The 24,115-nt window shown below is 35.9% G+C and overlaps 1 protein-coding gene across 1 annotated transcript in view; it reads left to right on the forward strand.

Annotated features, from left to right (window-relative positions):
- The window catches only part of ADGRV1 (adhesion G protein-coupled receptor V1), a 462,684-nt gene that overhangs the window by 110,450 nt on the left and 328,119 nt on the right, over window positions 1-24,115 (forward strand). The window contains exons 35-50 of the mRNA XM_005871499.2: window positions 568-698; window positions 2,416-2,515; window positions 3,113-3,292; window positions 3,928-4,091; window positions 5,252-5,345; window positions 7,417-7,495; window positions 7,600-7,738; window positions 8,339-8,480; window positions 9,485-9,747; window positions 12,306-12,481; window positions 13,512-13,636; window positions 14,401-14,558; window positions 14,655-14,801; window positions 15,141-15,248; window positions 17,527-17,791; window positions 18,668-18,787. Of these exons, the coding sequence (XP_005871561.2) occupies window positions 568-698; window positions 2,416-2,515; window positions 3,113-3,292; window positions 3,928-4,091; window positions 5,252-5,345; window positions 7,417-7,495; window positions 7,600-7,738; window positions 8,339-8,480; window positions 9,485-9,747; window positions 12,306-12,481; window positions 13,512-13,636; window positions 14,401-14,558; window positions 14,655-14,801; window positions 15,141-15,248; window positions 17,527-17,791; window positions 18,668-18,787 (2,391 nt within the window). The remainder of the gene's footprint in view (window positions 1-567; window positions 699-2,415; window positions 2,516-3,112; window positions 3,293-3,927; window positions 4,092-5,251; window positions 5,346-7,416; window positions 7,496-7,599; window positions 7,739-8,338; window positions 8,481-9,484; window positions 9,748-12,305; window positions 12,482-13,511; window positions 13,637-14,400; window positions 14,559-14,654; window positions 14,802-15,140; window positions 15,249-17,526; window positions 17,792-18,667; window positions 18,788-24,115) is intronic.

Genomic DNA, 24,115 nt, shown 5'->3' on the forward strand with positions numbered 1-24,115 from the left:
GAAGTTACAGAGACTGATGTACAGATTTGACACCTTTCCTTTGTATTTCTCTTTATAAAACTTAATCATTGATGGTATATGTAAGTTACAATTTAAAGAAATGTGATTTTCAGGTATTTGCAAGCATTTTTATGCATGCATTGTGTAAAATCACATTGCATATCAGTGTAAGGAATTGTGTCCTTTTGAAAAATGAAGGGAAATTTACTTGTGCTATTATTAGCTTTGACCATGAGAATTTTCTTTAATTTACAGAACATTCATGTTCTGGTGCATGTTTTGGAGTGTATAAAAGTTTGTGTTTCCCATTATAGCATGTGCTTTTGTAACTTTTACATATTGAACTTCCTGAAGTTCTACTAAATAGAACTATTTAGAAATGAGATACCCATGCTAATAAACAATAAGCATGTATAAAGCTTTTAGAAAACCCAAAACAGAACAAACAGCTTTGTAATGTTCTGGAAAAGGTGCTGTAATAGTTGCATGTTTGGGATTTGGGTTTGGTTGAGTTCAAATGTTAATTTCCTTTCCATTTAAATATTTATCTGTACGTTTCACTTGCAGGAGAAATTTTGCAATTCCATGTGATAAGAACACCCCCTGGTCGAGGAAATGTTACTGTCAACTGGAAAATTATTGGGCAAAATCTAGAACTCAATTTTGCTAACTTTACTGGACAACTTTTCTTTTCTGAGGTAAGACCAAAAAGAAGAGCTTTATCAAACATATGTAGAGAAAACAGTGTATTTGAGAAAAAGGAAAGCTCTGATTATGTAATGCAAGGATTAATGGAGGTTGAGGGGAGAGCTACTTGCTTGGAACCCTAAAGAAAGCACACTACTTGAATAAAGAATTTCTAAGACTTAAGGAATGGATTTGTTTTTCCATATGTGTTTGGTAGGTCTCCTTTAAAGAAAAAGAAAAGGTCAACTTTTTATTTGAGACAAGCTCTCTTGCTACTCTCCTGGCCTCCCCATTATTGTCAACTGCATCATTCTGAAGACTGATAGTGCTTGTCCCTCGTCCTACTCCTCACTGTCTTGGAACTTTAAATGCCTGGGAACAACAAATATAGCTCTAAAAATCTATGTCTTTTATGGCCTGTTGACAAAATATTGCACGAAGGTAATACTAAAAATATATTTTTGAGGTGCCATTTAGAGACTCTGATAGTTTGAAAAAGGTGAATGTCGAGAAATCTATATATATAAAAGCCTGAGTGACTGGCCTACTGGCTGGTAGCTATAACATGCACTGACCACCAGGGGCCAGACCAGGGGTGGGCAAACTTTTTGACTCGAGGGCCACAATGGGTTCTTAAACTGGACCAGAGGGCCGGAACAAAAGCATGGATGGAGTGTTTGTGTGAACTAATATAAATTCAAAGTAAACATCATTACATAAAAGGGTACGGTCTTTTTGTTTTTTTAGTTTTATTCATTTCAAACGGGCCGGATCCGGCCCGGGGGCCGTAGTTTGCCCACGGCTGGGCCAGACACTCAACGCAGGAGCTGCCGAGTGACAGCAACTTTGCAGAGTGCCGTCTCACATTCCGGGACCCATTGAGGGGATGTCGGACTGCTGGTTTCGGCCCGATCCCTGCAGTCCAGGCCAGGCCGAGGGACCCCACTGGTGCACAAATCTGTGCACCAGGCCTCTAGTAACTTTATAAAAAGTCTTAGAAAATTGGTACCACTTTATTGTAACTCTGTCATCTTCCTCTCTTCCCCACATTCACTTGGTGAATTCTTGTTTGATAATGTGTTTAATTCTTTTTCTTTGTATTTCTACTGTCTCAATATTAAGCTAAGCCCCTATAACCGCCAGCCTTGAGTACTGCATTGGATTTTTAATTCCTGTTCTCCCTGAAGCTCTGGTCTTTTCCATGTTCAAGTTTTTCCTGTTCACCACTGCCATAGAATCTCCCCAACTAGTTGCTTTGTCTGAAATTGTCAACATTGCTCATTGAGTAAGATTTACATTAATCGGCCCAGTATTCAATTAGTCCCAATCTGCCTTAAGCCTGGTTTTCCATGAGTGAATGATTTTTAAAATTTAATTTATATTTTTAAGCCACAGAACACTTTGCTTAAATAAAAATGTGTTTGGATGCACAATTTTTTACAATCCTCACTTGAGAGTATGTTTCCAGAGTGAGAGGAAGGGAGAAAAAGAGAGAGAAACATTGATATGAAAGAGAAATATCTATCTATTTGACCAGGGATCAAACCCGCAACCTGGGTATGTACTCTGATTGGGAATCAAACTCACAACCTTTGGTGTATGAGTCGATTCTCTAAACACTGAGCAACCTGGCCAGGGCTGAGTGCACAATTTTTAAGGCCAATAAAAGTAGAAGATATTTTGTGTTTAGAGATAATATGGGCATGAATTTCTTTCTGTTTGACATAGGGGTCATTGAATAAAATAATATGTGTGCATTTGTTGGACGACAACATTCCTGAGGAGAAAGAAGTTTACCAAGTCATTCTATATGATATCAGGACACAAGGTAATTCAGAATTCAATTTTAAATTTTTGCTGGTGTATTAATTTTTTTCAGAAAAAGTAACAGTTATCTATATACTTAACAATTAATGTTACTTTATATATCATCTGTTCCTAAAAATGTTAAATTCATAAAACATCAGCTCAGAATGGGAATATATTATCTTTATGTACTCAGGAGCAACCTCTAAAAATTTTGCTAAATATTTTCTTATGGAATAAACATTTTATATAATTAATTTTATATTAGCAGTCCAATTTGGATTTAGACCCAGTATTTGGATATTTCAAATTCAGTCATTTTGAGAAAATTATCTGGTACTTTCCTCAGTTTCTATTCAATTTCTATTATTCAGATGACCAATCTAGCAAATAATGACAATAATATGTCAAGTGAAAAAATTCATGCTTTGCTGTCTAGAAAAAGAAGATTAAAATGTAGATTCTCTTACTCAGCCTGAAGATTTCTATTAAGGACATGAACAAAATGGAACACTTCCTGTCTACTTTAATATGTTTCGGAGAGTGGGGTTACATTTTAAGTACTTAGAAGTTAATGCCGAGTCACTGTCGTAATTTTTGTGCTCCCTGACAATTTTAGGAGTCCCACCGGCAGGAGTCGCTCTGCTTGACGCTCAGGGATATGCGGCTGTCCTGACTGTGGAAGCCAGTGATGAACCACATGGAGTTTTAAATTTTGCTCTTTCATCAAGATTTGTTTTGCTACAGGAGGCTGACGTAACGATTCAGCTTTTCATCAACAGAGAATTTGGATCTCTAGGTTTGTGTTACTCTAGAGTGAATGGGGTTTCCAGATAGGTGCTTTTTCATTATCCTACTTGTGTGGGTGAAAGCCATTGCTGAAATAAATAAGGGACAGGAATATCATTAATATTTATTTATCTTAGGATCGGACTTTATAACTTCCTTATTTTTGAAAGATTAAAGTGATTTTACATTGTCACAAAAATGCTATGTAACAAATAGTCATAAAATCTCAGCATAATAATAATGTTGGCTGTGGGTCCACTAACGTAGGCTGGGCTTGGGGTGGTTCTATTCCATATGTCTCTCATTCTTCTCCTGGGACCAGGAGAGGTACAAAGAAGAAGTAAAAACATGCCAGGCCCCCTGAGGTCTAGGCTCAGAACTAGCACCTCCCCACTTTTATTTTGTACTGTCAGCCAAGACAGGTCACACAGCCAAACTCATAGCCTAGAGGCAGGGCAGCATGCCTGCCCACCATGGGATATCACTGTGCCATTACATGGGTAAAGGTCAAGGATATGGGAAGGTGTGAGGAGTTGGGTTAATAATATAAACCACTAAGGTGCTTTTAGGAAAACCAAAGATTTCCCAGTGAGATACTGTATTAAAAGTTTAATTATAAAATCTTTTCCCATCCAATTCAACTAGGAGCCATTAATGTCACATATACTACAGTTCCTGGAATATTGAGTCTAAAGAATCATACAGAAGGAAACTTAGCTGAGCCAGATGTTGACTTTGTCCCGGTAGTTGGCTTTCTGATTTTAGAAGAAGGGGTAACAGCAGCAGCCATCAACATAACTATACTTGAGGTAAACTCTTCTTTTGATTTATTATATTAAATCCGAATAACCACATAGAAAGTAGAAATTGATGGGATATTCTGGAACCTTTAAATCAGCTTATCTCTTTTTGTGATTTTTTAAAAAACCACACAGGGATTTCTGCTGTTGTCTAGATAGGCTGGTCTGCAGTTGTGTATTTTATTATAGAAACATCTTGTGATACAGACAATTTCCTTACGGCAGTCTTCTTTAGGATGGCATTCTAAAGGAGCATTTTGATTACTCTAAAGGTTTCATTGGATCAGCAAATCGATGTAGCATCTTAATTTTTAGGACTGGTTAAATTAGAGGGACTGAGAGACCCTGTGTGTGTGTGTGTGTGTAGTAGTAGTAGTAGTAGTAACTGTAGTAGTGGTAGTAGTAGTAGTGCATCTTCTTCATCCATTCATTCCTCGACAGACACTTCGGTTGTTTTCATATCTTGGTTATTGTAAATAATGATGCAGTGAATGTGGGGGTGCATGTATCTCTTTGATATCCTGTTTTCATTTCCTTTGGATATATACCCAGGTGTTGAAATTGCTGGATTATATGTTTGTTCTTTTTTTAATTTTTTGAGGAACCTCCACATCCTTGCCCACACTTCTTGTCTTTTTGATAATACCCATTCTAACAGATGTTAGGTGATATCTCATTATGGTTTGCATTTGCATTTTCATGATGGGTAGTGATGTTGAGCACCTTTTCAGGTACCTGTTGGCCATTGTGTGCCTTCCTTGGAAAATGTCTATTCAGTCTTTGCACATTTTTAACCAGATTGTTTGATTTTTGGTATTGAGCTTGTGAGTTCTTTACAAACTTTAAATGTATGATTTGTAAATATTTTTTCCTGTTCCACAGATTGCCTTTTCATTTTGTTGATAGCTTCCTTTGCTGTACAGAAGGTTTTTAGTTTGATGTAGTTCTACTTATATATCTTTGCTTTTGTTATTTTTGCTTTTGGTGCCAAATTAAAAATACCATTGCCAATACTTTTTGACATGTTAATCTTTTCTAATTTATGTTAGCATTTTTATATTTTCTGTATATAATTTAAGAATATAAATTTATAACATCATTTGAAAAACAGCTTGCCAGATGTAATTACTTTGAGAGCATAGGGAATTTAATGGATGTAATTTTTGCAGGATGATATACCAGAACTGGAAGAATATTTCCTCGTGAACTTAACTTATGTTGAACTTATCATGGCTCCTTTAACTTCATTTCCTCCTAGACTGGGTATGTTGGATTTTTGTTTGTTTCTGTTTACTCGCTGCAAACAAAGTAAAGTTACTTTATTTTTTATTTATTCTATTTTATTTTTTTTAAAATATATATTTTATTGATTTTTTACAGAAAGGAAGGGAGAGGGATAGAGAGGTAGAAACATCAATAAGAGAGAAACATTGATCAGCTGCCTCCTGCACACCTCCTACTGGGGATGTGCCCGCAACCAAGGTACATGCCCTTGACCGGAATTGAACCTGGGACCTTTCAGTCCGCAGGTCGACGCTCTATCCACTGAGCCAAACTGGTTAGGGCTACTTTATTTTTTAATCAGAAGTGGTCATTGTGACGTTTGTTAATATCAGCTATGTGTAAAATAATTATGCTTTTAGATGTATTTTAATTTAGAGACTATTGCAGTTTGACCATTGGACATTGTAAACACATTTAAGAATTACTGTGTGATGTTTTTTACATCTTACAACTATTTTATAACCAAATTTGTAATCTTCAAAATTAAATTAATTCTTAGGAAGGCATTTTTCTTTTAAAATTAGATTTGCTGTTTTCATTAGATCTCTAAACTATCAAATGATTTTATTTTATCTTAGGTTAATCAGAGTGTTTATATATTTGCTGTGTTCTTGTTTCTTTTTGATCTTTTATCTTTTCATGCTTTAGAAAAGACTCATTTGGTTCATTACAGACTGAAAGGTAAAACTTGAACCTCAGTACAAATTTATGTAAATTATTTATTTTCAAAAGACAGACACCTGTTTGTGGTTTGGACATTTAATATTGGGAAATTTGTCTGAAACTTGTAGTTGTGACAGCCTGGTAGGGGGTGGTAGTGTATGGCACTGAGGTAGCCTGCCTTTCTTTTTTGTAGTTAGAAGGTGCCCTGAGCAGATCGGAAATTAGTCTGAGTTAAAGAAAGAGAAGCATGGCCAAGAGCAGCGGCCTGGGTAATAAGAGTTTCTCATTCACTTCTGAACTCAACAAATAACTTTGAAAATATCAAAAGGAAATCACCAGTTTTTAACATGCCACTGTTTGATAAATTTCAATTATTTTGCAAAAGAAATAAATGACTTCAGAGACTAGGCCATACATCAAGTAGTTATTATGAGATAGTTATTCACACTAAGAGAGCTAACAAAATAACTCATATTTCTTTAAAACTCATATAAAAGGTAATTTGAATAGTTTTACTTTTGTTGAGTGCTTTCTAATGCTCCTGTTCCAAGTGCTTTGAATGTTAGTACCTTTATTCCCTGTTATCTTCCCATTTTACAGATGAGGGAGCTGAGGCTAAGAGAAGCTAAGTAACATGCCCAAAGTCACACAGCTAGGAAATAGTGGAGCTGGGATTCTGCTGTGCAGCCTCTAGTCTGATGGGCACAGATCCTGATTCATATTATTTGTTCAACAATGTACTCTCTTCACTCAGAGAGAATTACTCTCCATACCCTTCCCCTACCCAGTCAGCGGCCAACACTACCCCAGATTAAAATAGTACCTCTGGAATTTAAAAGGTATAGGGCAAACATATTTAAAAAACAAAACTAAATGGTAAAAGGATTAGTTGTTAGTATTTCAAAACTGAATAATGGATATTGGTAACATACTGACTGGGTGGACAGAATTCAAAATAAAAAGGGATAAGAGAAGTTTACTTCAATGTTATTCTCTCTTTATTTCTCCTAATCTTTATCCTTCCCACCTGTCTCAGCTTCTGTTTGTATCCACCTCTGTCTGTCTCTCTTTTCCCCTCATATATTTTTCTCTGCAGTACTCCCTGCCTCTCTCTCCCCATTTCTTTCTCTTTTTTCTTTATACTCCTTCCAACTCTTCTCAGCTAATTAAATTTCAATAAGTCAATGCCTCTTGTTAGCAGTTTTCTTATTCAGATGTTATAAGCATTAATGTCTTTATTTTCTTAAACATCTTTTGAATAATTTTGCCAATACCTCTAAATTAGGAATTAATGTAGTCTTAAAGAGACTATCTTTAAATTCTATATAAAATAGTTCTTTTCAAATAATTTATATTTATATTAAAGTACATTTCTTTTTTTTTTCAGATTCAGAGGGCTTGACTGCACAGATTATTATTGATGCCAACGATGGTGCTCGAGGCAAAATCGAATGGCAATATAGCAGGTAAGCCCAAGGCCACATGGGAGTCCTTCTCTGAGGTCCAGATTCTTTACTATTTATACAATAAAAGGTTATAAGGAAAAATGCTTGTATTCTTTTTATTACAGGTTTGAAATTAATGAAACCCAAGGACGTTTAACACTGATAGCCCAGAGGAGTGAGGGGGCTCTTGGCCATGTTTCCTTGTTCGTGTATGCCCAGAATTTGGAAGCACAGCTGGGGCTGGATTACAGCTTTACCCCAATGGTAAATTCCTTAAGAATGATAATGATTTAGGTCCTCTATAAATAAATTAATATAACATAATAAACTATGACATATTTCCACTGTAAATTAGGGCAGAAGACTTCCACGTAGTGGAATAGCTCTCTTCACTGTTTTACTATAGCACATAAGTTGTATTTTCAATACTACTCTAAAGATTAATCTGTATTTTATTAATGCATTACTTTATTGCAATATTTAATACTGAAGGGTTATCATGTTATAGAATTTATATCACTTGGTTACCTCAGACTGTTTCTTATGCTTCTTGAAAATTTAATTCTTGTATTTCACTGTTTTAATTTACTTTGAAACACATTTAGTGTTTTAAAATATATTTTACTTTGTCTCTTTATGCCTTTTATTTCTTAACTGAATGCTTACTTCCTTCTACTATTCCACAAATTTTACTTTCCAAACTTAATATTGTCAATTTAAATTATTAAAAATTAAGCAAAAAAAGGAAAAATCCCTGTCAAATCATTTATTTCACTTTCACAACTATATTGTATTTTTTTCTATTCTGTAAAAATGCAGAGTGTATTTAAATATTATGCTGTCTACTTTTACTTTCTTGAGCAGATTCTTCACTTTGCTCATGGAGAACGGTATAAAAATGTTGACATCATGATTCTTGATGATGATATTCCAGAAGGAGATGAAAAATTTCAGCTAATTTTAACAAATCCTTCTCCTGGACTAGAACTGGGAGGAAATACAATAGGTAATTGATAATTTCTTATACCCAGCTCCCTCTCCCTCATACTCTTTTCCTAATATGGAGCTAGATGTAAAGGGATTAGTCTTGATGGTTTTTTATGCTTACAATACAAAATATTTTAAGTTAAGCATTTTGGAATTCCTGTGTCAGTGTAACAATGCTTCTAATGTGTGTGTGTGTGTGTGTGTGTGTGTGTGTAAAACGAAAAAGTAGGTTGGTAACAAGATAATATTAAGTCATTTCCCTAGTTATTATAGGTTTTATGTAATTTATAAATGTCTTTCCTTTGAATTTGGAGTTTGCATTGGTTTCCTTTTTAGCAGTAGAAGGTATGCCAAGGTAGCTGTTTTAGTGTCATCTAATTGCAGTAGTATTTACACATAGAGTTGAAATGTATTGACACCAGTAGGAGCCATACTTCTTTGGTTGGAACAGTTTAATATTGTTACCAAAAATCATCCTGGTTCACTGCTCGTTAGCTATCGTGCTGAGTGCTTGGAGAAGGTAGAAAGGAGAAAAATGAGGAAACCTCATGGACACACAGAACTTCAGGATTGAAGGGGCTCTAAAACAGGGACAGTTCTGACTCTGCTTTTCCATTACTTTGACACCTGTGGCCTGGCTGGTCACTCCAGAGCAGTGAAGACTGGCATCCTTGTCTTGTTTCTGTTTTTAGTGGCAATGCTAATTGTTCAACATGAAGTTTGTTTTTTTTGTTATTGGCTTCTCAGAGGTATCACTTCATCAGGTTGGGGAAACTGTCTTTTATTCCGAGCTTACTGAGTATTTTTATGTAATACATGAATATAAATTTTAATAATGCTTTTAAAAATTCCTTTGCTTCTTGACAAAGGGATTTCTTAACATAAGGATGCGGGGAAATTTTCCCCTTGTTTTTAAGGTGATCTAGAGAAGAATTAGCCTACTTTACAATGTACCAACACACTTCCCAGCACTTACAAGCCATTCTAGTTTCATTTATTACTTCAACATTTTTATTTTGACAGCCTTAATCACTGTCCTTGCTAATGATGATGGCCCTGGAGTTCTGTCATTTAACAACAGTGAGCACTTTTTTCTGAGAGAACCAGCAGCTCTCTATGTACAAGAGAGCGTTGCAGTATTATACATTGTTCGGGAACCTGCACAAGGACTGTTTGGAACCGTGACAGTTCAGTTCATTGTGACTGAAGTGGATTCTTCAGTGGAGTCTAAAGATCTGACTCCTTCCAAAGGCTATATTGTTTTAGAAGAAGGTGTTCGATTCAAGGTACAGTATGAGCCTGCACTGACAGTGAATAATCATCTTTTAAATTTACAAAATAATATTTCCTTAGAAGAGCACCCTAGGTCCTAGAAAGAAAAAAGTATTTCCAGCAAAGATATTAGGAAAAGACATGGTTAGATGACTGTGCGAAACTGCCATGTGCTATATAGTTTATAGAGAGCGCAACTGGAAAAATCTGCTCTGTGAATTAGGCAGTGGAATGTGCAAATAAAAAAGAAAATATGTGTATTGCTGTTTTAAAATTCAAGCATATTCAAATGGAACACTTCAATATATATGTCTATAAACCATAAGCTAAAAAAGCTCTAAACCATTCTTTGCAGTCATGAAGCCTCAGCACAATCACTCCTTCCTGTCAAGTTTTCATTAAGTAAAATATAACTGCTTACTTCAGACTGCTTATTTCAGACGCAGGTGTCCTATGTGAATGGGAATAGCTCAGTGGAGAAAAAAAATACTGGCTTTGGATTACTTACAAATGTGATCTAAACTAGCAGAAGTTTATCTCCAGAAACCTCTTTTCCTATATATTAATAATTTTGTTTTTAAACTTTATTTTTAAAACATAGTTTAAATTTAAAATAGCTAATTCCACTATTTTAACATATTTTAAGCTCACTATATAGTAAAGTATAATAATTCTAAAATAATATATTTATCCTAGTTCATCTAAAAGCAGTCCATCCAATAATTAAAAAGTTTTATTGATGATCAGTTTATGTAAACTGAATACATTTTTAATGCATATTAATTTGCATATTTAATTTTTTACATTCTTTGAAATTTAGGACCTTTTAAATTTTGTTTCAAGGACAGTTATGTCTTCATATAGATATTAAAGAATTCAAATTTGAAGTATTTTATGAATTTGCCATTGCTTTAGATTCACATGCTATTTAAAAAATGTTTTAAATTTAAAAATATTTTTAATTATCTTGTGTTTTTTTCTTTTTTAAAGAAATATTTTAATTGATTTCAGAGGAAGGGAGATGGAGAGCAAGATAGAAACATCAATGATGAGAGAATATCACTGATTGGCTGCTTCCTGCATGCCCCCTAATGGGGATCAAGCCTGCAACCAGGCATGTGCCCTGACCTGGAAACGAACTGGGGACCTCTTGGTTAATAGGTCGATGCTCAACCACTGAGCCATACCAGGCCAGGTTGTGGTGTTTTCTTAAAAAACTTTTTTTTACAGTATGTTTGAAGACCTTACTGTTCATTAGGCAAATTAAATGTTAGAGAAATTGGAATAATTTTTTCTTTCACACACATGATGATTTTTCCTCCAACATGTTTTTGATTTTGAGATATAAAAAATAAAATACACAAATCTTTTTAAAAAATATATTTTATTGATTTTTTACAGAGTGGAAGGGAGAGGAATAGAAAGCTATAAACATCGTTGAGAGAGAAACATCAATCAGCTGCCTCCTACACACATCCCACTGGGGATGTGCCCACAACCTAGGTACATGCCCTTGACCGGAATTGAACCTGGGACCCTTCAGTCCGCAGGCTGATGCTCTATCCACTGAGCCAAACCGGTCAGGGCAAATACACAAATCCTAAGTGTATGTCTCAATGACTTTAAAAATATGTATGCACCCATGTAACCACCACTCAAATTAAGATATTGAACATTACCATCACTGGAAAGTTTCTTGCTCTCCCCAGAGGAAACTACTTTCCATATTCTATCATTAAAGACTCATTCTAGCCTGGCCAGCATGGCTCAGTGGTTGAGCGTTGACCTATGAACCAGGAGGTCGTGGTTTGATTCCAGATCAGGGCATATGCCCGGGTTGTGGGCTCGGTCCCCAGTGTGGGGTGTTCAGGAGACAGCCAATCAATGATCCTCTCTCATCATTGATGTTTTTATCTCTCTTCTTCTCCCTTCCTCTCTAAAATCAAATTAATATTTTTTTTAAAAGACTCATTTTACTGGTTCTTGAACTTTATATAAGTAGAATCATAGAGTATGTAATCTTTTGTGTCTCTCTTCTTTTGTGCAGTGTAATTTTTGAGATCTGAATGGTTGCATACATCAGTAGTTGTGTTTTTTATTTTATTTTATTTTTTGCTGAGAAGCATTTAATAAAATAGATCACTTTTTGTTTATGTATTCTCCTGTTGATGACCATTTGTGTATGTGTTTTAAATTAAGGCCTACAATGGTTATAAAGTTTTAATAGCGAATCCTAGACTAGAATGAGACTAACACAGTTGTATAGCTAGAGCAGGATAAAGAGTTAGCAAAAATGAATATATAAATTTAATTTTAATCTTAATGTTATTTTTAAGTGCCATAAATATTTATCTGTAGACACTTCAGTGCCATACATTACAGTGTTGAAAATCTTGAAGTTAGTAAATGGAAAGAGTTGTAACTATCACATTATGGGGATCAATATTAGAATTTAAGAAAAGGTGATGTTTCCAAAACATATTATTTTATTCTCAAAAATGTTTAACAGATTTTTCTGTCTGTTGTAGAAAGACTATATTTTAGTAACTTTATCTTTTGATTTTGTTTTCAGGCCCTACACATATCTGCCATATTAGACACGGAACCAGAAATGGATGAGCATTTTGTTTGTACCTTGTTTAATCCGACTGGAGGTGCTAGACTAGGGGCACGTGTTCGAACCCTGATAACAGTTTTGCAAAACCAGGCCCCTTTGGGGCTATTCAGTATCTCTGCAGTTGCAAATAGGTATAGTTTATTCAAAAGGAAATTGCTGCTTCTGAAGCTAAGTAGGAAATATTTTTTAAAAAATGTTTTTATTGATTTTAGAGAGAAAGGAAGGGAGAGGGAGAGTGAGATAGAAACATCAATGATGAGAGAGAATCATTGATTGGCTGCATCCTGCAGGCCCCTTACTGGGGACCAAGCCTGAATCCTGGGCATATGCCCTGACCAGGAATCAAACTGTGACCTCCTGGTTCATGGGTCAGTGCTAACCAATGAGCAACACCAGCTGGGCAGGATATATTTTTTTGACATAGAGAAAAAGCAGAAGGAAATTGAGCTCTGACTATCTTAAAAGGGATTTTTAAAATGTGCTCTAGCAGATAGATTCAGAGAGGCCATATGCCCTCTCATAACAAGGACTGTCAGAAACCTAATCATGTCCTCCATAATGATGTTGTTAGAATTCTTATTTTCCCAAAGTTTACACTTTCAGGTAATGGCTTGCACTGTTTGTTTGTTTTTCCAATAATAATAAAAAGTGAGAAATAATAGAAATTATACTTAGTTACTCAGACCAAATAAATTACTCTTCAAAGATACATTAACTTGATTATAGTTTAAAATTCCCTCTGTAGGCTGAAGATGTTTATTTCTATATTTTAGAAATATTTCAATAGATCTTGTTTCACTGATACACTAGATGAGGGAATTTCTGACTTATTTTTTCTCTGTCACATGTTTTTGTTTTATGTGAGAAATAACAAAGTTTTATTTATTTTTTAGAATATGCAGCATGAAGTTACTGGCTATCAGTATTTTGTTATGATTCTAGTATCAGAGTATTACATTTGTGCTTTTAAAAAATCTTCATAAATGAATATTTTTGAGCTGTAGAGTCTAGTCTTCCTGCTCTATAAAATTTGTGGATATAGCTCACCATGGCTAGTGTAAATTTAAAAATGTATTAAATATATTATAGCATTGCGATATATATTTTAATATGCAGAAATTATGCTTTTTCTGCTTTCCATAATCCATTTGTTTTCTTTAGAGCCACCTCTATAAAGATCGAAGAAGGCAACAGGACTGTATATTTAAATGTGTCACGTACTAACGGCATTGATTTAGCTGTGAGTGTGGAGTGGGAGACAATATCTGAAACAGCCTTTGGCATGAGTATGTTTCATTTCTTATGAGAACAAAATTCTATAACCAAGAAAGATTGCATGTATAAAGTTTACATATCCCCTCATGAATTGTATATTGTGGATCTGTTGAAAACGGAGAAAAGATATATAATTCTTTTATTGCACCCACAGATATTTATTGAAGGCCTATTATATGCCAGGCATAGGGCTAAAGTCACAGAGCTTAGAATTTAAATGGGTGACAGAAATAAAACAAGTGAAAATCAGTGTGTAGTTTAAACTGTAATAAATGTTTTAAAGGGGAAGTTCTTAGTGTTGTGAGAACATAAATGAATGCTTCTCAGGCATATCAAAGTTTGAACTAAGAAAAAATGCTAGGTAGAGATTCTACTTGGAGGAACATGGGGGGAAAAGTGGGAAATGAATGAGGCAGACCTCTAGAGTCATTAAAAAAAAGAACGTAAATGGAAAACTTTAGAATGGACATTGAGTTTAGAAATAAGGGGAGTGTTGAGTTTGAAGAGTTAGACAACACTAGATCATGCAAGAGGTTGAAGAACATGTTACGGGCATTTGTCTTAATTCTAGGATTAATGGAAAGCCTTTGAGCGCGTTAAGCATTGGGGAGGGTTACTAGGCATGTATAGCATAAGGTGGCATGATCACATTTGCACTTTGAAGATATCCTCAGTGCCATATAAAGAATGGGCTTCACTGTTTGAATAATAAACTCAGAATTGATAAAGTTTGGGAGGGGTTATACACTTGTAAATTATGATATATGTTTTTCAGGGGGAATGCATATTGTGTTTTCCATATTTCAAAGTTTTTTCGATGCCTCGGCTTCTGGCTGGTGTTTCTTTACTTTGGAAGATTCAATATATGGTGTAATGTTAAGAAAGGTGTCTTCTACTGTTTACCGATGGCAAGGGGTTTTTATTCCACTTGAGGTAAGCATCGCTTATTTTACAGTAGACAAAATAAGATGTGCATGTAAATGTTGGCTACCTCGTGAATTACAGATATTCTTATGCTTTATATCCTAGGATTTAAATATAGGGAATCCTAAAACTTGTGAGGCCTTTCATATTGGACTTTCTCCCTACTTTGTGATTACTCATGAAGAAAGAAATGAAGAAAAGCCTTCTGTTAACAGTGTGTATACATTCACATCTGGACTCAAATTATTCCTGGTAAAAGAAACAAACAACCAAAAATTTACTTTTTTGTAGATTGCTTTATTTAAAAGAAAAATTAGATTTGTAAGCTTGATCTAAATGGAAGTTAATGCATGGTCTGTGGTCATGTGAAAAAGGCTTTTGGCAAGTTGATACTCATTTGAGCAAGGTGTCTTAATCTAGGAATAGTTTTATCTTTCTTAAAATGACCTCTAGTTAGGCATATCTAGATATCAGAAGGATTTTCCAAGTTTTGAACTTCAAATACTGACTCATACTATTACTGTATTCAGATCCTTTTTTAGTTATATTCTACTTTAAATTTTTATTCCTACTGTTCTGTCTTTCTTGCAGGTACAAACAATAATTATTTCAGAAAGTTCTCAAGTAAGATATTTTACTTCAGACAGTCAAGATTATTTAATTGTTGCAAGTCAAAGAAATGATTCTGCATTAACACAGGTTTGATTTTTTTAAAATGAATTTTTTTCTTTTTAATGCTATAATTAAAGCTCATCAAAGATGTAGTCTGTAGGTTTAATATAAAATAACACCATAATTTGACTGGGGGAAAGTAATAAAGTAGAATATACATACTGATTAGTTACAGCTTATTTTTTAAAAATCTTCCAAATTTATTGGTAGCTATCCATCCCTCTGTATTCCAGACGTACATATCTAACTTTTTATTAGCATCTTCACTTAAATATATTTTAAGTATGGAAGATTTAGCATATCCCCACTGAACTTTGGATTTTCTCTGCAAAACTTGTTCAGTGCTTGCTTTCATCTCAGGAAAGTGCAACCTCATAAGTGCAATTGCTCTGGACGTGTCCTTGATTACTCCTTTTTAATGACATCTGGGTGTTTTTGTTTATATCTTCCAATAATTGAATACAGACATTTTTTTTCCATTGCTGCTTCTCCCTCCCTAATCCAGGTCCCCATCACTTCTCTCCGACACTATTAGAGTAGCCTCTAGCTGGTTTCCAAACTTCTTCTCTGACCTCCTCAGACCCATTCCCAGTCAAGTGGCTGGGGTAATATTTTATTTTATTAGTTTATATTTTTTATTAATTTCAGAGAGGAAGAGAAAGATGGAAACATCAATGATGAGAGAGAATCCCCAATACAGACTTTTTTTTCCATTGCTGCTTCTCCCTCCCTAATCCAGGTCCCCATCACTTCTCTCCGACACTATTAGAGTAGCCTCTAGCTGGTTTCCAAACTTCTTCTCTGACCTCCTCAGACCCATTCCCAGTCAAGTGGCTGGGGTAATATTTTATTTTATTAGTTTATATTTTTTATTAATTTCAGAGAGGAAGAGAAAGATGGAAACATCAATGATGAGAGAGAATCCCCACACTGAGGATTGTGCCCACAACCTGGGCATGTGCCCTGACCGAGAATAGAACCATGACCTCCTGGTTCAAACCACTGAGTCATGTTGTCTGGGCTGGAGTAATATTTTAAAATATTAATTAATATTGAGTTATTCCTCATTTTAAAACTTTATCGATTTCCAGTTATACTCAGCATGCATCTAAGTAAGTAGGATAACCATATCTCCTTATTTGTCCAGCACAGTGTTGGGTTATGCCTGTTGTCCTGATATAATTACTGATATTGTCCCATTTGCTCGCTCAGGGACCCTTGTGATAAATTACATGGTCTCCCTAGCAAAAGACTCCTTACCTATCTAGTCTAACTGATACTCAGTTCCCTAGAACTATCAGCTTCCTTCCAGTTAGACCCGTTTTAATTCAGATAATGACAAACTTTTCCTGCCTTGGGAATTTTGTCATTCTCTCTACCTTTATTTTCCTTATACACCCATAGTTCTCCATCACATCATTTCAATTGTTATCTTTAGCACTTGTATCAATTTTATAATCATGCATCTATTTAATTATTGGTATGTTTGTTTGCCTTTGACTAATACTTAATATCCATAAAGGGAGATACTACAGTGGGGCCTTGACTTACGCGTTTAATTCGTTCCGAGACTGAGCTCATTAAGGAGCTCGTTAAGGAGCTGGTTAACTCAAATTACTCTGTCAACTCAATGCAAAAAATTGGCCGAGAGACAGCTGGTATCTCAAAAAACTCGTTAGTCGGGACGCTTGTAAGTCAAGGTCCCATTGTACTTTATTCATAAATCCTAGCATAATGCTTGGCTCATATAAGGTTCCCAATTGTTGACTCAATAAATATAATTCTTTCTGAAATTGACTAGGTTCAATATTTGGTATTGTCTTTTAATTTTAAATGTATGAATACTCACCCTAAAACCTTGTATGCATTGCCACTTTTAGTACTAAAAAGTTTAGGTGTTTCTCTTGCTCGAGAGAGGGCTATGAATGATATTACAGTATAAGAAAGTTCCTAATCTAGTTCTAGATTTTTTATATTTAAATGAATTCTCTTCTATTTTTGTCATTCCTCTTCTCTTGATATCACTGACTCCTGCCCAGATGTCTACTTGAAACTGATTTATTTTTAAATAACTTTGCTTTAAAATTCATTCTACCTGTATGTCCTCTCTCTCTCTTTTCTCTCACACTCGCACACACATACAGGAAAAAGGGGAGAAAGCTTCAGTTTTGCTACTTTCTCATGTATGAAAATATCCTCTCAACTAAATAAAAGGCTCTAGGAGAATAAACATATAACACTGGTTAAATTAATAAGTGCTCAATTCCTCATCACGAAGGATTCTGTATTTGAACATTCCCTGCAGGTCTTCCGGTGGAATGGAGGAAGCTTCGTGTTGCATCAGACACTCCCTGTCCGAGGTGTGCTGGCCATGGCCTTGTTCACCAGAGGAGGCTCTGTGTTCTTAGCCATTTCCCAGGCTCATGCCAAGCTCAATTCCGTTTTACTGAGATGGTCTGGAAATGAGTTTATTAACTTTCAAGAAGTGCCGATCAGTGGGACAACACAAGTTGAGGCCTTGATTTCAGGAGATGATATTTACTTAATTTTTGCCAAATCTGTCTCTCTAGGTAAGAAGATATAATGTTTGTAATGCATACAGAGTTATCAAAATTAGTATTCATATAGTACAGTGGTCGGCAAACTTCGGCCCCTTGAGTGTGGCTCTTCCACAAAATACCACCGGGCGTGCACGTACAGTGCGATTGAAACTTCGTGGCCACACTCAAGGGGCCAAAGAGCCTCATGTGGCTCGCGAGCCGCAGTTTGCCGACCACTGATACAGTATGTTCATATGAAAATGCTCTCAATAATTTTTTAGCTTAGTCATAGAATGTTTCTTGATAGGTAAATATTGGCTGTCAGCTACAAATAGATTTTGGGGAAAAATTGTTTTGCCCATAATCTTTAGGGGTTCTGAACCACTACTTTAAAAATATTAAAATCAAATTGGGGAATGGGTGGGTGACGTGGAAAGATCTATGAAAAACTCTATGAAGATACTATACTTATAGCATAAGTAGATAGCTGTTTATATGACTGTACTTGGGGTGCCATGGATAATTTATAGTAGTAATAAATAGTGCTTAGCAACTTTTGATAAAACTTTAAAAATATTTATTGAATATGAATATGCTTTCTTCTGCGTAGGGAAACTTTCATAAATAAAATTCCAACACTCCTAAAAAATAAAACATTTGTTGCATTTTTTTATATCAGGTCATGATTAGTGGCTAACCATCTATATACTTCATGTGATAAATGCAAAAAGACTTTAAATGTTTCCTAATAAGTTGTATTTCTGTTTAACTAAATGAAATCTGAGGACTCTCCTATAAAATTTGTTTTTTTATTAGACTTAATGTTTTTATTATAGTTTTCCTGTGTAATTGTCATTTTTTCCTGAAACTTTTGCCTTCAGATTTGATTTATATTTATTATTGTAGGAGATCAGAGTTCAATTGATATTTTCATCTGGGAGCCAGGACAGTCTTCTTTTAGATATTTTCAATCCCTGGATTTTGCTGCTAATAGGATCCACTCCTTCACACCAGCTTCAGGAATAGGTAAGGGATTTTCAACTGCTGACTAATCCTGAGGGCAGTGGGAAAGCCAGAATGATTTTAATCTCACCGAATTAGAGGTAGTGTTACTTTGCCAGACACTGGGTATTTTACTAAGGATGTAAAATCAAGATCTTGACAATAATATTTCCAGAAATCCTAGAATTTTCAAATGACTGATACCGATACTCAAAATAGGGATTGTGTTTGATTGGAGAAGCAAGAAAAATAGTAAGATAATAATTCAAGGTAGAACCCCAATCGCATTTGCTTTGTGAGTGGTAGAATTGGAGGGGTTAAGGGAGCTTGAGCTCTGCCTGGGTGGATTGGTAGGAAATACTGTGCGGAGAGGGAAAGGTATGAGCAAAAGTGAAAGGCAGGAGGGTCTGTGACATTGAGAGCACAATGGGCGGACTAGCGTGGTGGGGACAAAGGATTTGATTCAGAATGGAGTGGTGGTAAGGTTGGAAACACACTTGAGTCTAAACAGGTGGGCCTGGAATGTTAGCCCGGGTTTGAACTGTGTTTCAGATGGTCCAGTGGTTCCCAGACATTTTGGTCTTAGGAACTTTTCACCCTCTTAAAAAATTGAGGCCCTCAAAGAGTTTTTGTTTGCGTGTATATCTACTGATATTTATTGTATTCGAAATCAAATGGAGAAATTTCAAAGACAGTTATTTATTAATTCATTTAAGAATGACAGCAATAAACTCATTACATGTGAACATAAATAACATGCTTTATTTAAAAACAAAACACTGTATTTTCCAAAACAAAATTTTTATGAAAAGAATGGTATTTCTTTTTTGTTTTTGAAACTTTTCATATCTGGTTTAATAGATGATATCTGGATTTTTTTTATCTGCATCTGTATTTAGCCTATTGCAATAATATCAATCATATGTCCTCTGGAAAATTCCACCATTCACTCATGAAAGAATGAGAGTGAAGTAGACAGACAGCATCTTAGTATTATTATGAAAATATAAGGTGTCCCCCAAATTGTAAACACACACTTTGAATAATTATAAAGGCAGTGTTTATTAAAATACATTTCATCTTCAAAATTGAGCTATCAGCTGTTACAATGTGTATACATTTTTCGGGACACCTGTAGTTTTGACCTCACAGTCTCTTTAAGGGTCTCAGACTCTTAAGGATCCCCAGACAGCATTCTGAGCATTACTGAGGCAGAGAAATCCTTGCAGGCATTTTAAAGACAAGTGAGGATCAAAGGCGTGTTTCACAACTCCACCTACCTGTGGTGCACAGAATATGCTGGAGGCAGTAGTTTGTAACTGCCCAGGCTAGAGCTGATGTAGAAGCCTCTGTGGGTGGTTAGTGAAATGGAACTGAAATCAGGAGGAAATCAAGTAGGGGTTTAGACATCGGGGACATCAATGCATGGAGGTAGGTGAAATCACAAAAGTTAAAATCTACAAAGTAAATGATATGGAAAAGAGTAGAGGATTTAGCACAAATACTGGAGTTGATTCTTGCAGGGTTTTTTTTAGGTGCCTGACTTGCTTTCTCTATCAGGCATTGTCACCTTTACTGTTCTCCAGGAATCAGAGGTTTTTTTTATCTTCCATTTTTTAAATGAAATTTATTGGGGTGACATTGGTTAATACAATTATGTAGGTTTCAAGTTACAATTCTATAATACATCATCTGTATATTGCATTGTGTGTTGACTACCCAGAGTCAACTCTCTTTCCATCACCATATATTTGACTGCCTTTACACTTGGCTACCTTTTTGTAGATTGTTCATTTCACTTTGTTTTCATGTGTCCTACACCCCACTTCTCAGCTCTAGGTCCCCAGGTTCTCGCAGACCCTGGCACCTCCCATCTGGGACATTCCTTTGTTTTCTGGCTTCCATGCCAGGTTCACTCTGCTGTTGTTGTCTACCTCTGTTCTGCTCATCCTTTCCTTGAATAACTTCTCTTTACATTGTCAGCCTCTGACAGGCCTTCACTCTGTGATGTTGCTGTGATAAACAACTTGAGCGATATACTCATCATTCACTCAACAACTGATTCACTGAATAAATGATGGATCTTTCATCATGGATTTGTGTAGTTTTTGTCTACTTGTTCTTTAATTTTGTACCTTTATCATTTTTGCTTCTCTGTACTTCAAGTTTTCAAGTGGACTAACTTGATCTACTTGAGTCACTTATTAAAATTCAAAATAGTTGCCTAATGAATGTTTTTTAAGGATGAGGAATGCTGCCTGAATGGGCCATTAATTGAAGTTATAGCATTCTCTTTAAAGACTTTTAAAAAATAGAATAGGCACGTTTCTAAAAGAATTTGTGAAAAAATCTGCCAGAGACTTGTTAAAAGACCCATTGTGAGGTTTCTTTATTCTTTTGTTTCTGTGACTTGAGGTTGTAGAAGTATGAAAAGATTATAGGTAATTATTTAGAATGGCTTATTATAGATCCCTTGAAAGCTGAAATTATGCATTAAATAATATTCAAGGATTTTATTATTTTGAATGTGTCAAATATTTTATTAAAAGCATTAGATTGGAGCCATGACTATGAGGATTACATATTTATTCTGGTTAATGACCTGACAGATTATTGGGTGGTGACTGAATTCTTTAAATTGAAGAATAATAATGAATATAACAAAGGCTGCAAGGACATATAACTGTATCTCCCATTTCTCTCTTCTCTCCTTTATTATTTAATAGATGTTTTTAGTGCCAATTATGTGCCAAGCACAGTGGTAGACCCTGAGAAAAAACTGGTAAGCAGCATCAGATATCACTTCTGCCCTGAAGAAGTTTAACAGGTGATAGGGAAGAGATACATGTAAAATAACACAAATACGTTTCTGGCTACATACAGATAACTGCTATGAAAGAATAAAGAACTCCCATAACACAAAATGGAGAGGCCTTGACCTGGTCTAAGAGTTGCCCCGAGAACTTTCTTACGTAAGTAGGTGTTAATGAGGCCGAGTTAAGCATAGGGTGGGCTCTAGGTTGAGGGAACAACATGTGCAGTGGTCAGATGGTAGCAGTGAGCATAAGCTTTTAAAGGACCAGGGAGAGGTCAAAGTGGCAGTGAGGGGAGAGTGGTATAGATTGTAACTGAAGATGTAATCAGACCAGAGAGGGATTTAAAGGATTATCATCTTTATCCTAAAAGTAAGTGGGTGTCTTTTATGAGAGGGTGATGAGGAGATGGAGAAAGAGGGAGGCAGGGAGAGAGAAACTCTGTGTGTGTGCATATGAGAGAGAGAGAGAGAGAGAGAGAGAGAGAGAGAGAGAGAGAGAAGGAGAGAGAGAGAGAGACCGACCATGCCATGGGGAGAAAAGCTTAGAAGCTGGTAAGAGATGTCTTGAAGATAGTCTGGAGGCTCATGGCATGTTTCAGACTAAAGATGTTGCATGGTGGAGTTTGGAAAGTGGTGGGTGATGCAGGTGGAAAATTAGACAAGCAGATTCATTCAAAGGTGTTTCACAAGTAAAATCCACAGGAGTTGATGGTAGATTAGATATGAGGGTATGTGATAGGGAGGATGTCAAGAATGAGTCTAATTTTTACATAGGTGGTAGGCCTATAACCATTATGGTGATCACTGGGAGGAAGTCCAGGCACTTAGGGACAGAGATAATGAGTTTCATTGGAATCCATTGAGATGCCTTTGAGTCATTCGTGTGCAGATATTGAAGAAGTATTGCTGGTCAGAGCTTAGAAGAGAGTCCTAGACTGCAGATATTGGATGTTCTACACGCAGTGAAGGAAGATGTAGAAAGAGACTATGTAGCTTGAGAGGAGGGATCCTCGAACCAAGCCTTGCTGAATTCCACTTTTTCAAGGGGAGGTGAAGGAGACTGTGTGGACAAAAGATTCAGGAAATATGGGAATCTATAGCTAACACTTACTGAATGTTATGTCCCAGGTCTTGTTGCAGTCCTTCAGTTTATTATACCATTCATCCTCTAAGCTCTGTGTGTTGCTGGAAAGACACTCAGCCCCTTCTCTTTAATCCTCCAATACTCTCAGCTTCATCAAAAATATTACATTTGAAAATCATTTGGATTAAGCTCATTACTCTCTTCATCCCTGTTCAGTTACCATAAGAAGTGCAGGCCCCTGGGAATGAGATTCTCATTCCATGTGTTCTGCTCATGCTCTAGACCAGTGGTCACCAACCTTTTGGACCTCACGGACCACCAGTTGGCAACCGCTGCTCTAGACCATCTGAGCCCAGAGTTCTAGTCCAGATGCTCACATCTCATTTCCCCAACCCCCCAAATCCTCCACAGGGCCCTGTGAAACAGATACACTGTATCTCAAACTTTTCTCAGGATATTCTCTTCCCTTTGCTCTGGAACTTGGCTCTCACCTGAGGACACAGCTTCTCAGGAAGCCCTTCTTGGCTGCTCCATCTTTTACAGGTTTCTTCTTATATTCCCAGGTCTCTAAATGGTTAGGAATGCTTGCTCTAGCACTTAGTCCTGGAACTTCTCTTTTACACTCACTCCTTAAGTAATCTCATCCATTTGCTTACATGTGGGATACTTTTAAATTTTTTATAGTTTTGCTAAATGGAAGATAATTCTGTAATCAGTACTAGTTAAAATCCTCTTCCCAAACAGACTCAAAGACACAGAGAGCATACTGGTGGTTGCCAGAGGGGAGGGGAATTGGGGGACTGGGTGCAAGAGTTGAAGGGATGAATAACTACAAATTGGTAGTTACAAATTAGTCATGGGGAAGTGAAGTACAGCATAGGGACTATAGTTAATAATATTGTGATAACTATATATGGTGCCAGGTGGAAATATGTACTGGAAACATCAGGGGGAACCCTTTGGAGCAGTGATGGTGAACCTTTTGAGCTCGGTGTGTCAGCATTTTGAAAAACCCTAACTTAACTCTGGTGCCGTGTCACATATAGAAATTTTTTGATATTTGCAACCATAGTAAAACAAAGATTTATATTTTTGATATTTATTTTATATATTTAAATGCCATTTAACAAAGAAAAATCAACCAAAAAAATGAGTTCGCATGTCACCTCTGACACGCGTGTCATAGGTTCGCCATCACTGCTTTAGAGCATATGATTGTCTAACCACTATGCTGTACACTTGAAGCCAATACAAAGTAAACTGTAATTGAAACAAAAAAGGATAAAAAACATCCTCTTCCCCCAGTAGAGATTTTTTTCTTTCCCTCATACATTCCTGGCCCAATTTCATGATCCTGAACAGTACAAATGCCTGTTTTCTGAGAAAACACTCTCTGCATACATATGTTCAGATTTAAGCCTACACTTCCTACTCTAAATATCTGATTACTTAT

Source organism: Myotis brandtii, unplaced genomic scaffold, assembly GCF_000412655.1.
Source record: "Myotis brandtii unplaced genomic scaffold, ASM41265v1 scaffold344, whole genome shotgun sequence".
NCBI lineage: Eukaryota > Metazoa > Chordata > Mammalia > Chiroptera > Vespertilionidae > Myotis > Myotis brandtii.